Source organism: Podarcis muralis, chromosome 2 (assembly GCF_964188315.1).
Source record: "Podarcis muralis chromosome 2, rPodMur119.hap1.1, whole genome shotgun sequence".
NCBI classification, from domain to species: Eukaryota; Metazoa; Chordata; class Lepidosauria; order Squamata; family Lacertidae; genus Podarcis; species Podarcis muralis.
This window is the reverse complement of record NC_135656.1, coordinates 106,168,266-106,184,848: the sequence shown is the minus strand read 5'-3', so window position 1 is coordinate 106,184,848 and position 16,583 is coordinate 106,168,266. Positions and strand designations below refer to the sequence as shown.

The window sequence follows — 16,583 nt, the reverse complement described above, 5'->3', positions numbered from 1 at the left end:
TAATTTTAAGATATACAGGATGTACAGTGCAATCCCATGTATGTCTACTCAGAAGTAAGTCCCACCAAGTTCAATGGGGCTTACTCCCAGGTAAGTGGGCGCAGGGCTGCAACATCAAACAAGTGAAGTCCCCTCTCCCATCACTTTTTCTCATGCCAGGAAAAACTTCACTAGCCATATACAGTGGTACCTCGGGTTACATACGCTTCAGGTTACATACGCTTCAGGTTACAGACTCCGCTAACCCAGAAACAGTGCTTCAGGTTTAGAACTTTGCTTCAGGATGAGAACAGAAATCGTGCTCTGGCGGTGCGGTAGCAGCAGGAGGCCCCATTAGCTAAAGTGTTGCTTCAGGTTAAGAACAGTTTCAGGTTAAGAACGGACCTCCGGAACGAATTAAGTACTTAACCCAAGGTACCACTGTATAAGAATGTACACCCATATACCCAGGGGGAAATCCCTTATGCAGATCTTAACATCCTGACTGGGACATAGGGGAGGAGCAACGCTTGCACATGTTCCCTCCCCCCCCCTCCATCACTGAATCACAGAATTGGAGAGTTGGAAGGGACCAAAAGGGTCATTTAGTCCCAACATTTTGCAATGAATCTTTTGTCCAATGTGCATCTCGAACCCACGACCCTGAGATTAAGTGTCTCATGCTCTACTGACTGAGCTGTCACAGCTTTCTCTACCAATTTATTTTATTGTTCTTGTTTTTTGTGCATGCCCCTTGGATACATTTGGTTGCAGGGCAGTTAGAAAGAAAGAAAGAAAGAAAGAAAGAAAGAAAGAAAGAAAGAAAGAAAGAAAGAAAGAAAGAAAGCCTATATTCTGAGATATGGAAACTCTTGCCCCCAAAGAACAGACACCACACATTATCAAACTGGAAGTGAGTCTTAACAAAACAAAACAAATAAAATAAAATAAAATAAATTTAAAATCCTTCCAGTAGCACCTTAGATACCAACTAAGTTAGTTATTGGTATGAGCTTTCGTGTGCATGCACACTTCTTCAGATACACTAGGTCTTGTACAACCTCTATCCCAACTCCTTGCTCCATAACAGGAAATCCAAGGCTAGAAGGCATAGGGCAGGCCCAGGCTGCATGAAATTCCATATTCTCCCATACAAAGCTGCCCAGTCTCTGAAATCTGCAGGGAGGGGAGGCCCATCATCCTCACAGACACACTGGGTGGGGGTGATGCAGGACAGAGCCTTCTCGGTGACTGCTCCCAGGCTTTGGAACTCCTTCCCTCAAGAAACTAGACTGGCTCCCTCTTTGTTCTTCCACTGGCAGGCGCAGACTGCCTTGTTCCAACAGGCCTTTGGGAACTGACAGCTTTTTTTAAAAAACCACACTGTTTTCATTCTCTGCATTTCCACAGAGTTGCTTTAATTCTGTTAGACTTTAATTCTATTAGGGTTTACAAGAAGGGAGATTCTGGCTAAACATTATGGAATAACTTTCTGGTCTCTCTCTGGAGGTGGTGGACTCTCCTTCCTCGGAGCAGAGGCTGGATGGCCATCTGTCATGGATGCTCCAGTTGAGATTTCTGCATTGCAGGAGGTTGGACTGGATTACCCTTGGGATCACTCCCAACTCTATGATTCCAATTGTTTTTTAGCTGTTTGTATTTTATCCATGTTAACCCAGTCTGGGGGAAAGACAGGACATTAATATTACCAAGAAGAACAGAGCACACATCCCCACAAATAATGCTTGTCTGATGTGGGGCTGCCCTTGAGACTGACCCATAAACTCCAGCGGGTGCAGAATGCCATGGCGAGACTCCTTACGGGGTCCCCGCTGCGGGATCACGTTCACCCAGTGCTATACCTGCTGCACTGGCTCCCAGTGTACAGGATCAGGTTTAAGGTGCTGGCTTTAACATTTAAAGCCCTATACGGCCTAGGACCCTCGTACCTACGGGACTGCCTCTCCTGGTATGTCCCATGGAGGACCTTATGGTCTTCAGAAAAAAACATCTTGGAGATCCCAGGCCACAGGGAGGTTAGGCTGGCCTCAACAGTGCCAGGGCTTTTTCAGCCGTGGCCCCAATCTGGTGGAACGCTCTGTCACAAGAGACTAGGGCCCTGCGGGACTTAACATCTGCAAGACAGCCTGCAAGACAGAGCTGTTCCACCAGGCCTTTGGCCAAGGCACAGTCTGACCCACTCCTTCTGTAATCCTCACAGAACTCTAGCCCAATGGTTGCCATTAATTTGATTTTGAATTGATTTTAGAATGAAATGATTTTAGAATGCATTTCAATTAATTGATTGTGATTTTACGTAAATTGTGTTACTTTTATTGTTGTTAGCAGCTCTAAGCCCGGCTTTGACTGGGAGGGCAGGATATAAATAAAATTTTATTATTTTAATTACTGTCTATCAGCCTGTGTTCATGTCCAGAGATGTGGTCTCTTTAGAATGAATGACCAAAAGGCACCCCTGTGGTTGCAACTATCTTGCCTAGCCGGACTCTCTCTCACACACACATACAGAGAAAATTATCCCAACGTGGAAAGCTGTTCCTACACAGCTCCCTGCGTCATTTGCTTGGCGGGGGGAGAGAGAGCCTGGCTTTGTGCATTAATACAGGCGGGGGGGGGGGGCAGCGGGGTTGGTTCTCTTAAAGGCGCACGTGCGCCCAAAGTTGGCGCTTCGTCTTCGGGGCGCGCGCCAAGGTGTCCTCCTCCTCCTCCTCCTCTTTCTCCCGGCTCGGAGCTTGGCCGGGTTGCAATCGGGAATGGACAGCCGGCAGGAAGGGGCTGGAGCCCAGCGCCCGAGTGGGAGGAGCCGCTGCGGGAGCGGACGACGCGAGGGCGAGAGAGGGGGCGAGGAGCGGATCGAGGCCGCTGGGCTCCCGAGGCGCTGCTGGGGAGCTTTGCGCGCAAGGCGCACGGGTCGGGTGCGCTCAGCCGGCGCTGGGGCCGCTTTTGGAGAGGGCCCAAAACAAGACCTAAAAAAGACCCCTTGGCTCCTCATCTGCTCCCCCCACCCTCCATCCCTGGCTTTACCAAAGCCCGAGGGAGATCGGGAAACTGGCTCTCTCCCCTCCTTCCTCCCACATCCCCGCGGGGGGGATCTGCGGCTCTTTAACCCCTGAGCAGCTGGAGCGACGTCCGCGGTAAATGCGGCAGGAGAAGAGGGAGACTTGGCGAGGGTCCCACCCCCACCCAAGGCAAGGGGAAAGCGCTTTTCTTCTTCTTTTGCACTCCTGGGGGGGTGGGGGGTGCGACGGGGCGGGCATCTCCCGGCACTCGGGGAGGGAGGGAGGCGAGGGAACCCGGGCAGGCTGGGCTCGTAATTCTCGCCGTGCCATTCTTTGGGGTACGCGCTGCAGCCGGGTGGGGTGGGGGGGTCTCGTCGCGATGGTCTTCGAGTCAAGGGATCTAGAGGGATCTAGCATCTCCGCCGCTCGCTCCCGTACTTCTTGCAGCATCAGATGTCCCCAGAACGCTCGCTGCACCACTTGTGGGGAATGAATGGACAAAGGAGGAATCGGGCGGTGGGTGCCAGTCCACGGGTGCGAGTAGGTCGCTTCAGGGCAGGGATCTCGGGGGCGAAGAGACGCAGGAAAGGGGCTCCTGCACCTTTAATAGTTGTGTAGCGGAGGGAATGTCAGCAGATGACATTGCTACAGCTGCTGCAATTGCCTTTTCCGCGCTGCTGTTAAAGGCGCACGAGCCCCCTTCTCTCTTTCCGCCTAGAGATCCCCACCCAGCCTAAGCACTAAGGATCATTCTGTAGGGTGAACAGATGGAGAGAAGGAAAAGGAGTCTGGCCAGGTGCGGCTTGCCTTCCTGGCAGTGTGAGAAAAGCCATAGAGTTGGAAGGGACCCGAGGATCATCTAGTTCAACCCCCTGCAATATGCAGCTGTCCCATACGGGGATTGAACCTGCAACCTGGGCGCTATCAGCACCAGGCTCTGGCCAACTGAGCTATCTGGGCTGAGCCATCCCAGCTGAGATATTGGGACACTTCTCTTGTCTGTCACATTTCTAGCCTCCCTTTCTTCCAAGGAGCTCTATGTGAGCTCTATGTGAGAAAGGGCTGTCACTCAGTGGGCAGGACACCTGCTTTTCAGGTAGAAGGTCCCCAGCCAGGTTCAGCCACTGACATCTGCAGGAAGGTCTGGAACTCTGGAGAGTCGCTGCAGGTCAGAGTAGACGCTAATGAGCTTTATGGAGCTAGACTGTCTCATTCAGCATGACTTTATTTATATTAATAATTTCCACATAACAAACGATCAAAACATATCATATTCATTATTTCCCCCCTTTTTTCCACCCCTCTTCAAACCCTCCCCCCCAAGAGACTTCCCTCACTCCTCTCTCTGATTTCTCAGCATATATTATTCTCTGCATGTTATAAAAATTATACAGATCCTTACATTATCTATCTACCATGTTACCAACCAATAAGTTTGTGTATGTTTATTCAAAGCCTGCCAAGGAGTCCAATTCCTTTTGTTGTCTTTTTAGATAAATTGTAAAAAGCTCCCATTCTTCCTTAAAGTCACAGTTGTCCCGGCATAAGGTGACTTTATGTTCTCTCCTTGTTTTATCCTCAACAGCAACCCTGTGAGGTGGCTTAGGCTGAGACAGCGTGACTGCCTCAAGGTCACCCACTGGGCTTTGTGATGGAGCTGGGGGTTTGAACTTGGCTTTCCCCATGCCTGAGCCTAAATATGCATGACACAAAAGAATGCCTAGAATCCTAGCATTGTAGAGTTGGAAGGGACCCCAAGGGTCATCTAGACCAACCCCCTGAAAGGCAGGGATCTTTTGCCCACAGCTGCCCCAGCGGCCACCAGCCTTCTGGTTAACAGCCAGACTCACTGACCCATTGTGCCACTATTTTCCCGGTTTATAACTCCTCCCTCCCTTTACCTCTGCTGTCTCCTCTAGGTTGGATTTCAAATTGTGGGCTCCTCCAGGCAGAGATCTTATTTGCTAGTGCTTTGTGAAGCACCGTGCATATTGACGACACAGTACGATTTAGAAGATTATAAAAATTCTGCAAGAGGTTTCCATCTCCACTCTCACCCAGCCTCAGTTTTGTAGCATTTACTTATGGGGAACCTGGATTGGCTGTGCAACTAATATGCCTGCACTGCAACTATGTCCTTAGAATTAATAGGGAGAGTAAGAAAAAGAGGGAACTTGACACTTACTGGGTTAAAAACAAACAGCTGGGTTAACATAAGAAGAGAGCCAATGGCCCTTCCAGTCCAGCTCCCTCTCCCTTCCTGCTATTTCAAATTCAGAACCATTACTGTCTCTGACTGTGGAGGCAGGGCATAGCCATAGCTGGGGTTCTGTTTAGCATGTTGAATTGCTAGGCACACGGGTGGCGCTGTGGGTTAAACCACAGAGCCTAGGGCTTGCTGATCAGAAGGTCGGCGGTTCGAATCCCTGTGACGGGGTGAGCTCCTGTTGCTCGGTCCCTGCTCCTGCCAACCTAGCAGTTCAAAAGCACAAAGTGCAAGTAGATAAATAGGTACCGCTCTGGCGGGAAGGTAAATGGCGTTTCCATGCGCTGCTCTGGTTCGCCAGAAGTGGCTTGGTCATGCTGGCCACATGACCCGGAAGCTGTACACCGGCTCCCTCGGCCAATAAAGCGAGATGAGCACCGCAACCCCAGACTCGGCCACGACTGGACCTAATGGTCAGGGGTCCCTTCACCCTTTACCTTTAAAAGGACTCGGGGTACAGCACATGGCAGAAATGGGCAGAAAATGTATATTGTATGCTTATAATAATTTATACCCCACCCTCCCCAGCCAGAGCTGGGCTCAGGGCAGCTAACATCAATAAAAGCACAGTAAAAACATCATAGGGGGAAAAGGAAAAAACAACAAACCAATTTAAAATACAATTTAAAATGCAGCCTCATTTTAAAAGTAGCCGATAACTCAAGACCATAAGGGGAGGGAAACTGAGTCCAAGCCAAAGGCCAGATGGAACAGCTCTGTCTTGCAGGCCCTGCAGAAAGATTTCAAGTCCTGCAGGGCCCTAGTCTCTTGTGACAGAGCATTCCGCCCAAGTCGGGGCCAGGACCGAAAAGGCCCTGGCCCTAGTTGAGACCAATCTAACCACTTGCGACCTGGGACCTCCAAAATGTTGTCATTTGTGGACCTTAAGGTCCTCTGCGGGGCATACCAAGAGAAGCATAGATACCTCTGGGCAACTGATAATGGTGCTTAATAGCACTGTGTTTTCTGGTGGTTCTGAACACCTTGTAAACAAAAGTTAAAAGGAAGATGGGCAGTAGTTTTGGGGGCGGAGCAAAAGACCCTCCGGGACTTTCAGGCTCCCTGGGTCACCCTCTAAAATGATGCCCCTGGTCAAAGGTATGTCATGGGCCTGAAATGGATGAAGGACAAGTGATTTGGAGTAAAATCTCAGACGTGGGGATCTGTTCTTTCCCAGCAGGTGAAAAATGCTGAGCGAGAGCGAGGCACAGACATCTCTCCAGGAGAGAACCGAGCAGGAGATTCTGCAAGATGCTTTGCCGGAAAAACCAGGCGCCAATGTTTCCCAAGGCCTGGATCGAGAGGAAGGCTGCGTGATTCAGTGCAATCCTGAATTGCCGCTGGTGTGCCTGCCAAAGAAGAGGAAGCGCAAGTCCTCCCATCGCGAGGAAACAGCCCTTGATCTCAGCAAGAGAGCAGTGAAGAAGAAAAAGGTTCCCCAGCCGGCAAAATCCTACAACTGCCCCGATTGCGGGAAATGTTTCAAGCGCTGCTCCCCTCTCATAAGGCACCGGAGGACCCACACCGGGGAGAAACCCTACGTCTGCCGTGTGTGTCTGAAATGCTTCAGCGACGGCTCTGCCCTCGTGAAACACCGGAGGATCCACGCGGGGGAGAAGCCTTACACCTGCCCTGAGTGCGGGAAAAGCTTCTCGCAGAGCTCGACCCTTATCGCACATCAGAGAATCCACACGGGCGAGAAGCCCTACAAATGCCCCGTGTGCGGGAAAGGCTTCAGCGTCAGCTCCAACCTTGTGGCTCACCAGCGGATTCACACGGGGGAGAAACCTTACGAGTGCTCCTTCTGTGAGAAGAGCTTTCTTGTCAGCTCGCACCTGATCAGGCACCAGAGGATCCACACGGCGGAAAAGCCGTACATTTGCCGGGAGTGCGGCGAGTGTTTCACGCAGAGCTCTCACTTGGTCGTCCACAAGAGAATCCACACGGGGGAGAAACCGTATCTGTGCGCCGTGTGCGGGAAGAACTATCGGGGGATCTCGGACTTCATTCTGCACCAGAGAATCCACACAGGTGAGAAGCCGTACACCTGCCTGGAGTGCGGGAAGAGCTTCCGCCAGAGCTCCTGTCTAACGAAACACCAGCGAATCCACACGGGAGAAAAACCTTACGAGTGTCACGAATGTGGGAAGAGCTTCAATCGGAATTCGCATCTTACAAGGCACCAGAAAATTCACACGGGGCAGCGGAACGCCAGGCAGGTGCTTATCAAATAAAAGTCTTCCGTTCCGAAATGGAAAGTTAGGCTCATTGTCATCACTGGCATTCGGCAAGGAGGAAGTCTAGCTGGTGGACATTTTCCTGTCTATTGCTGTAGCCTTTGTTGTACCATCCTGCACCATTGATGTCTCTAAAGGAATCCAGGATTTCCCCCGAACTTGATCTGCTGCTGCTGTTAACCTTGTTTGATGAATATGGTTAATCTAATTGTTGTTGCATTCAGAACAAGAGTTTTTGGGGCAACTGTATCCCTGCATCCGTTACAGAAAAGCTGTGCTTGTGAACCTGCTGGCTTATAACTTTTCCTCTTAGACTGTAAGGCGTGAGATGCTCTTAATGGTCTTCCTGGGAATTCGTGGAATGTCTTGCTTATTCCTAGGAGGTGAACTTGAAATGGACACTCTCATGATGTGAACTCTAGTCTTCCTTCCTCTGGGGTATTCAAATGCACGTAGATCGCACCGTTTCACATGATAAGCTGGGTTTGAAGAAGAAGAGTTTGGATTTGATATCCCTCTTTATCACTACCCTAAGGAGTCTCAAAGCAGCTAACAATCTCCTTTCCCTTCCTCCCCCACAACAAACACTCTGTGAGGTGAGTGGGGCTGAGAGAAGTCAGAGAAGTGTGACTGGCCCAAGGTCACCCAGCAGCTGCATGTGGAGGAGCGGGGACGCGAACCCGGTTCACCAGATTACAAGACTACCGCTCTTAAGCACTACACCACACTGGCTCTGCACAATCCCTGGTGCAAATGCTCTGACTGTTACTAGCAAGCCCCTTTTCCGGTCGAGGCTAAGAAGGGAGGATTTGCCAAACTCTACACAACAAGCAAAGGCAGAAGTTGAAGGACATGGCTCTTTGTACATCAGTGGTTCCCAAACCCGCCCCCGCACTGCCTCTCCGACCGCCTGAAAATTGCTTCTGGTCTTAGCTGACCATCTACTGATTTTCTTCTGCCTGTTGTAGCAATTGTGCTGTGCTGGATGGTTTTTCGTTGCATTTTCATTGCTTCTGTCAAATTGCAATTTGAATGCAATAATATACAATGTTAGAAATAAGAGATGCAATAAAAAAAGATACAGCTGAAAATTACAGCAAATGTTTAATGTCGACATGCTGCAGACCACCTGAATGAAGCGTGGGGATCACTCGTGGTCCACAGACCACAGTTTTGGATCCCCTCTTCCAGATCAAAAACCAGCTTGCTATATCCAGGAGCAGTATAGCTGTCCGTCCTCTTTAACCTCACCTTCTTTGGGTTGCAATTCTAAATTCCCTCTCTAGGGAGTAAGTTACAAGAAAGGAGATTCGGACTAAACATCAGGAAAAACTTTCTGACAGTTAAGAGCTGTTTGACAGTGGAACGGTCTCCTTCAGGAGGTCATGGACTCTTCTTCCTTGGAGGTTTTTAAGCAGAGGTCGGATGGCCATCTGTCAGGGATGCTTTAGTTGAGATTCCTGCATTGCAGGGGGTTGGACTAGATGGCCCTTGGTATCCCTTGAAGCTCTACAATTCTGTGATTCTGTCTGCTGGTCTTAACACCCAGGAGGCGAGAAGGCATTTGGGGCTTGAGCCACTTAGGGCTGCAAATGCTATCATCAGCATCTTGAGTTTTGCCTGGAAGAAGAAGAAGAGTTTGGATTTTATATCCCACTTTATCACTACCTGAAGGAGTCTCCAAGCGGCTAACATTCTCCTTTCCCTTCCTCCCCCACAACAAACACTCTGTGAGGTGAGTGGGGCTGAGAGACTTCAAAGAAGTGTGACTAGCCCAAGGTCACCCAGCAGCTGCATGTGGAGGAGCGGGGAAGCGAACCCGGTTCACCAGATTACGAGACTACTGCTCTTAACTACTACACCACACCAGTTTTGGAAACAAAGCGACTTGCAGAAAGCTTTGGTGAAGGACAGAAATGGCAGGCATTTTGCATCTTGTTGTTGATCCATTGGCATTGATAAGGACCTGTATGCCACCTGATGCCAATTGCACTTACACTGAAGTAACTTCCCCTGACCTCACAGAAGCAACTACAGATGGGATGACAGTAGGAATTGCAGAGGCTTAGGGGATGTAGAGTATATTATGTGGAGAACTGGTTGGTTTATCTTACTGTGAGCAGTGAAAGATGAACAATTAAAGAGATGTTTGTCAAAGTAATATGATTATGATCTTTCTGCAGTGCCTTTAACAAATGCATCACAGAAAAAACATGAAGCTTGTGTCATCTCCATGCTGGAAAAGCTGCACCTGATGAACTTCTGCCTGCTATGCTGGTGCTAAAGGATGGAACAAACAAACAAACCAGCAGCCCTAGTTAGTGCAAAAGCATATAACTGTTTCCATCCCTGTGGAGCACCGATGAAAATGATTGAAGCACATATTTTCTTGCACCTGTTATTTTAGAAGAAAATGAGCTAATGAAACTCCATTCTGAAGCAGAACAAAATATACAGTATCCATGTTCAGGTTCTCTAAAGTGATGGTTCTCATTCACACGGTTTAGGAATGTTATCAGTTTGGATTGTGGGTTTTTGTGTGTGTGTATGTGTATTTTCCCTTTCAGTTTTTATGCCTCCCTCCTTCATTTGTGGGGAGATAAATGTGACTGGACTCCTTACATTTTTTGTTGGAAGATTTGAGTTTTAAAAAATCGTGCAAGCTGTGAATCTTGCCACATTTACAACGGTCACAAATAACCATAAATTGTATGATCATTCAATAAACAAATGCAGTGCTTTATAGTGTGCATTGATTCTCATAATAATCTTCTGAGTAAGGCTGGGGGGATGAGAATTCCTGGGTCTTGATGAAGCCTACAAAACGTTGCCAGATTTGATGTGCGAGGTTTGTGCTGTGCTTTTCAGTTTATGAGAAAGTGAGAAAGGAAGTACCCATAAGAAGAACCCTGCTCCATCAGCCTGAAAGTCCAGTAGCTCAACATCCTGTTTCCTGCAGTGACCAATCAGAAGCCTCCAGGAAGCCCACAATCAGGGCATGAGCACAGTAGCCTCCTCTTGCTGTTGCTCCCCAGCAGCTGGCATTCAAAGCTTTTCTGCCTCTGATCCTGGAGATAATAATAATAATAATAATAATAATAATAATCATCATCATCATCGTTCTTTCTTTATTACAGTCCAGAGACCCAACAAATCATTACAAAGCAATACACAATTCATACAGCCTACCTCCAGGTTAAACAAGCATTTTGTTTAGAATATAGGGATCATTTGTTCTTGCAACCACCGATAAAAACTTTGCCACTGCTAATGTTCTAGCATTTGTCCGGTCTTCCAGTAGGAACCTGACATAGTGAGCCTCTGATTTTCCCGGGAAAGGTACCAGCAAGGGTAGTATCAGTTCAGCCCTGGCTTGCTGATATTTTGCACAATTCAACAAAATATGTTTTATGGAATCGATGTCTTGAGCACACGAGCAAAGTCTGTCTTGGTAGGGAACTCCTCTCAACCTGCCGTAGAAGAAGAAGAAGAAGAAGAAGAAGAAGAAGAAGAAGAAGAAGAAGAAGAAGAAGAAGAAGTTTTATTTATACCCCGCCCTCCCCAGCCAAGACCGGGCTCAGGGCAGCTAACACCAGGGAGAAAAACAATTGATTAAAATACAACTTAAAAACAAGATTAAGATACAACATTAAAATGCAGCCTCATTTCAGTAGAAACTCAAATCAAAAACTTTTTGGGGATGAAAACGTCAAATCTTCACCAAGGCCAACTATCCAGACTGGTCCTACGTGGGCCAGAAAAAAGCCAGGGAAGTCCCCAGATAGGAGTTCCCTCACAGAAGGAGAAAGGAAAAAGGAAAGAGGGGAAGGGGATCAAGTTGATTCCAAGCCAAAGGCCAGGCGGAACAACTCTGTCTTACAGGCCCTGCGGAAAGAAATCAAATCCTGCAGGGCCCTGGTCTCATGAGACAGAGCGTTCCACCAGGCCAGAGTCAGTGTTGAGAAGGCCCTGGCTCTGGTTGAGGCTAATCTGACTTCCTTAGGGCCCGGGACCTCAAGGGTGTTGCTATTTATGGACCTTAATATGATACCCTTGGCATGACTAGAATCATAGAATCATAGAGTTGGAATAGACCACAAGGGCCATCAAGTCCAACCCCCTGCCAAGCAGGAAACGCCATCAGAGCACTCCTGACATATGGTTGTCAAGCCTCTGCTTAAAGACCTCCAAAGAAGGAGACTCCACCACACTCCTTGGCAGCCAATTCCACTGTCGAACAGGTCTTACTGTCAGGAAGTTCTTCCTAATGTTTAGGTGGAATCTTCTTTCTTGTAGTTTGGATCCATTGCTCCGTGTCCGCTTCTCTGGAGCAGCAGAAAACAACCTTTCTCCCTCCTCTATATGACATCCTTTTATATATTTGAACATGGCTATCATATCACCCCTTAACCTCCTCTTCTCCAGGCTAAACAGTAACCATGTATAGACTTCTCCAATTCTCTCTCTCTCTCTCTCTCTCTCTCTCTCTCTCTCTCCTCTTCCTCCTCCTCCTCCTCCTTGAAGTCCTGCAACTTGGGACTCATCTACACAGCTGCAAACAAAATGTTTTAAATGTGTTGTAAAGTGCAGTATACAAATGTGATGCTAGATGGCGACAGTGAGCTAGGCAAAATTCAATGTCTTTTTCAAAACCTTTTTTTTAAAAAAAAAAGCATTTTCACAGGGGGTTTTTTATATGTGTGTAGATTCCATCTTGGTGGCCATCACTGCCCCAGCTCAGGGGCAGAGTGTCTGCTTTGCATGCAGGCAATACAAGGGCCTAATCTCTTTCATTTCTAGCTAGGGCCAGGAGAGGTTTCTGTCAATACAGTACTGAACTGAATAGATCAATGATCCAACCTGCGCTACAATCCTAGGAGCGTGCGTGCCCTTCACGGATGTCCCTGAAAAACGAGATAGGAACTTATCCAGGACTCACATTAAGGGTTGTTCAGAAAATGTTTAAACAGTTGATTCAGACCACATCAAAGGTTTCTTTGGGCAGCCAAGAGAAGCACCCATTTATTACAAAACACAAAGAAATTAATCATCAGCTGGATAATATGGTGCAGCATAAACATAAGGTCACAGGTGCATTTAAAGCAATAGCTTAACGCATTCACCTTCCTAGCCTAAAGAAATGAGACCCCCCTAGTCTACAAGGAAAATTAAACACTGGAGTTATGTCGCTCCTAGGAAATAGAGAAAGACTGCAAAATTTCTACCTACAATGTGATTGGCAAGGCTCTTGCCATGCCATTCATTTTGTTTCATAAAATTTATATACTGCTTTTTTTAAAAAACAACAACAACAACAACAACCACAACCTGAAAGCGGTTTATACATGTGAAATATGGTATATGGTAGAGTGGAGAGCAAATGTATATGCCTGAGTGCATGTGTTTGTAAGTCTGTGATGCAGCCAAAGCAAAGAGGCAAGGATGAGGACTTCCCATACTTGGGAATGTGCTCTTGAAACTCATAAGCTCTGCCTAGGGCAGTTGCTCTGAGTTTGAGGGATGACAGCCATAGAGGGAAAACTAAGCATTTCAGTCCTGTGGGTGCTGCTCCTAATAATGAAAGTGATGATGACTGACTGAATGGGTGAAAAGCTCTCCCTTTTGTAAGATTTCAGACTTGATCTGTGCACATGGAAAGGAGGAAGGAGTTTGTTGTTGAAGAAGAAGAGGAGGAGGAGGAGGAGGAGGAGGAGGAGGAGTTTGGATTTTATATCCCACTTTATCACTACCCGAAGGAGTCTCAAAGCGGCTAACATTCTCCTTTCCCTTCCTCCCCCACAACAAACACTCTGTGGGGTGAGTGGGGCTGAGAGACTTCAGAGAAGTGGGACTGGCCCAAGGTCACCCAGCAGCTGCATGTGGAAGAGTGGGGAAGCGAACCCGGTTCACCAGATTACGAGTCTACCACTCCTAACCACTACACCACACTGGCACATAGAGGAGAACGGGAAGGGCTAATATGCGAGTTTGTAATAGTCCTTCCAGATGGGCTTCAAGATTATCATCTTGCCTAGATGTGGGACAAATTCCAGCATGCAGGGAAGGGAACAAGCTTTATTTTACAAATCCCTAAGTGTCCTAAATGAAGCCTACGAAGGCAGCAGCACTTGTTTGGAGTCACACTCATCCCTAAGGAAACTCATCTAATGGGTTTTCCTGGTTGCCAGAGGGTTTATCAATGCAAGCACCCTTCTAGTCTCTGCAACCAGAAAGCCTGTTGTTTCATTGTGTGCCGCAAACTGGGTCAGGGCTACAGAGGGACTGGTCTTCTACTGCAATGCAAGCAAGACTGATGCCTTGATCCATTGCAACAGAACAAAAAAAAGTCAGGAGAAGCGTTCTCCCGTCGCATTTGGTATATGGCAGCTTCCTATCTTCTAGGTGCAAGGATCCAGATGTGGCAGAGGAGGAGCCAACCAGATCAGGAGAGGCAGCTACAGAGTTTGCTGGACCCAGGTCCCAACTCTGAGTCTGACAACTTGGAGTTGTCAGAACCCCAAAAGGCAGAGCCTCCAGGTTCTGCCAAGGTACCAGAACCTTCAATGCCCAGAGATTTTGTGTTCCACAATGCTTGTTTGTAGGCACAGGGCAAGAGACCAGCTCAGAACTGACCCAGTCTTTGCCTCCAGCCCCAGAGGTTGCCCCTTGAAGCTCTCCACTTTCCCAGGAACTGGCGGTGCTGCAATCAGTTGGATGTGCGATGCTATCAGGCAAGTAGTCTGCACCCAATGGACCTGTCCAGGGTCCTGAAAGGCCTTTAGATGGCTGCTCTTTTTTTGTCCTCTTCCCTCAGGGATGGGGAACCTGTTCCCCAACAAAAAAAAAAGAGCACAAGAATATTAAGAAAAGCCCTGCTGGATCATGCCAATGACCCATCTAGTCCAGCTCCTTGTTCTCACAGTGGCCAACCAGATGCCCGTGGGAAGTCTGCACACAGAGCCTGAACGCAACAGCACTTTCTCCTTTTGCAGTTTCCAGAAGGGTCTCCATTGTCTCCCAAGACACAACAGATGCCAACCAACCAACTTATTATGTTCTTGTATTCTCCCACACAGAGAGCATCCATGGTGTCTCTTTTTCCCTTGTGGGTTCTCAGAGCTGAGCTGACAGTGAAGCTTCTCCCACGCTAAAGACACCCACAGGGTGTATCTCCTGTGTGACTTTTCCTCCAATCCACCTAGGACTTCTCCCTCTTATGGGCTGAGTCATGAGGGCAGAGCTCTGAACAAAGCTTCGCTCCTATTTGCCATACTTAAAGCCATCTTTCTACATTTATTTCATTCAGGGCACTTGTGGCACTTTACTAGGGTAACTGGATGGGAAGGCAAAGCACACAGCCGAGATGATATTTAAAGCACTTTTTAATCCCACCTCCAAAGTGTCTTTTGTTGTTGTTGTTTAGTCGTTTAGTCGTGTCCGACTCTTTGTGACCCCACGGACCAGAGCACGCCAGGCACCCCTGTCTTCCACTGCCTCCCGCAGTTTGCTCAAACTCATGATGGTAGCTTCGAGAACACTGTCCAACCATCTCATCCTCTGTCGTCCCCTTCTTCTTGTGCCCTCCATCTTTCCCAACATCAGGGTCTTTTCCAGGGAGTCTTCTCTTCTCATGAGGTGGCCAAAGTATTGGAGCCTCAGCTTCAAGATCTGTCCTTCCAGTGAGCACTCAGGGCTGATTTCCTTAAGAATGGAGAGGTTTGATCTTCTTGCAGTCCATGGGACTCTTGATATAGCCTGAAATATACTCGGAGTCGCGTAGTGATTTCATGCTCTTTATTGCAGCTCGTAAAACATGGGACTCTCAGCACCAGAATTCAAAAGCATCAATTCTTCGGCGATCAGCCTTCCTTTATGGTCCAGTTCTCACTTCCATACATCACTACTGGGAAAACCATAGCTTTAACTATATGGACCTTTGTTGGCAAGGTGATGTCTCTGCTTTTTAAGATGCTGTCTAGGTTTGTCATTGCTTTTCTCCCAAGAAGCAGGCGTCCAAAACATTAAAAAAAAAAAACAACCACACTAATAAAATATACAATTCAACAAGGAAGCAAGGGTCAGCATCCATTCAACAAAGTGAGTAACTCAAATACCACTTTGAATTGGCACGTAAGTGCTAGCAGTTTTACCACCTGGATTATGGTTTGGGATTTCCGTAACTGAGCCCAGGATAAAAATTACATAAAAACCCATTTGCTGCAACACTCGTAAGTGGCCGCACTTGGAATACTGTGCACAGTTCTGAGTGCTGCCTCTCAATAAAAGGATATTGTACAGTTGGAAAGGGTGCAGGAATGACAACCAAAATGATTAGGGCAGGCATAGGCAAACTCGGCCCTCCAGATGTTTTGGGACTACAACTCCCATCATCCCTGACCACTGGTTCTGTTAGCTAGGGATGATGGGAGTTGTAGTCCCAAAACATCTGGAGGGCCGAGTTTGCCTATGCCTGGATTAGGGGATTGGGGCAACTCCCCTACAAAGAAATATTACAACATTGGGGAGAGGGAATAAATAATTTTTGGGGGGAGTTATAAATAAGGGGAAGTTATGACTGAGGGTTCTAAAAAGATGTGTGATGTCAAGGAAGTAGATGGGCTTCTCCCTTTGATAACTCTGGGTCATCCAGTGGAACTGAATGGTATGAAATTCGGGGCCGATGGAAGCCTGTGCTTCTTCACAGGGCAGACAGCTGCACCGTGGAATTCACTGCAGTAAGATGCAGCGGTGGCTGCCAACTGGGACAGCTTTAAAAGAGGATTAGGCAAATCCATGAAAGATAAAGCAATCAACGGGTACTAGGAATGGGGTCTAATTTCCAGGCTCCCAGGCAGCAGGCCTCTGAAGACCAGTTGCTGGGGAATGGCAAGAAGTGAGGGCTGTCATGTTCATGCTCTGCTTGTAGGTCTCTCATAGGCAGCTGGTTGGTCATTGGGAAGATCGGGAGGCTGAGAGCAGAGAGGCGTTTGTGGACTGAGGCAGCATGGCTCATTTCATGTTCTCTTGATATGTACAGTGGTACCTCGGGTTACATACGCTTCAAGTTACAGACTCCGCTAA

The 16,583-nt window shown here is 47.9% G+C and overlaps 1 protein-coding gene across 1 annotated transcript in view; it reads left to right on the top strand.

The window, feature by feature from the left end:
* LOC114592130 (uncharacterized) overlaps positions 1-10,245 on the top strand; it is a 32,141-nt gene extending 21,896 nt beyond the window's left edge. The window contains exon 4 of the mRNA XM_077920648.1: positions 6,773-10,245. Coding sequence (XP_077776774.1) covers positions 6,773-7,499 — 727 coding nt within the window. The 3' untranslated portion in view covers positions 7,500-10,245. The remainder of the gene's footprint in view (positions 1-6,772) is intronic.
* Positions 10,246-16,583: the final 6,338 nt, after the last annotated feature.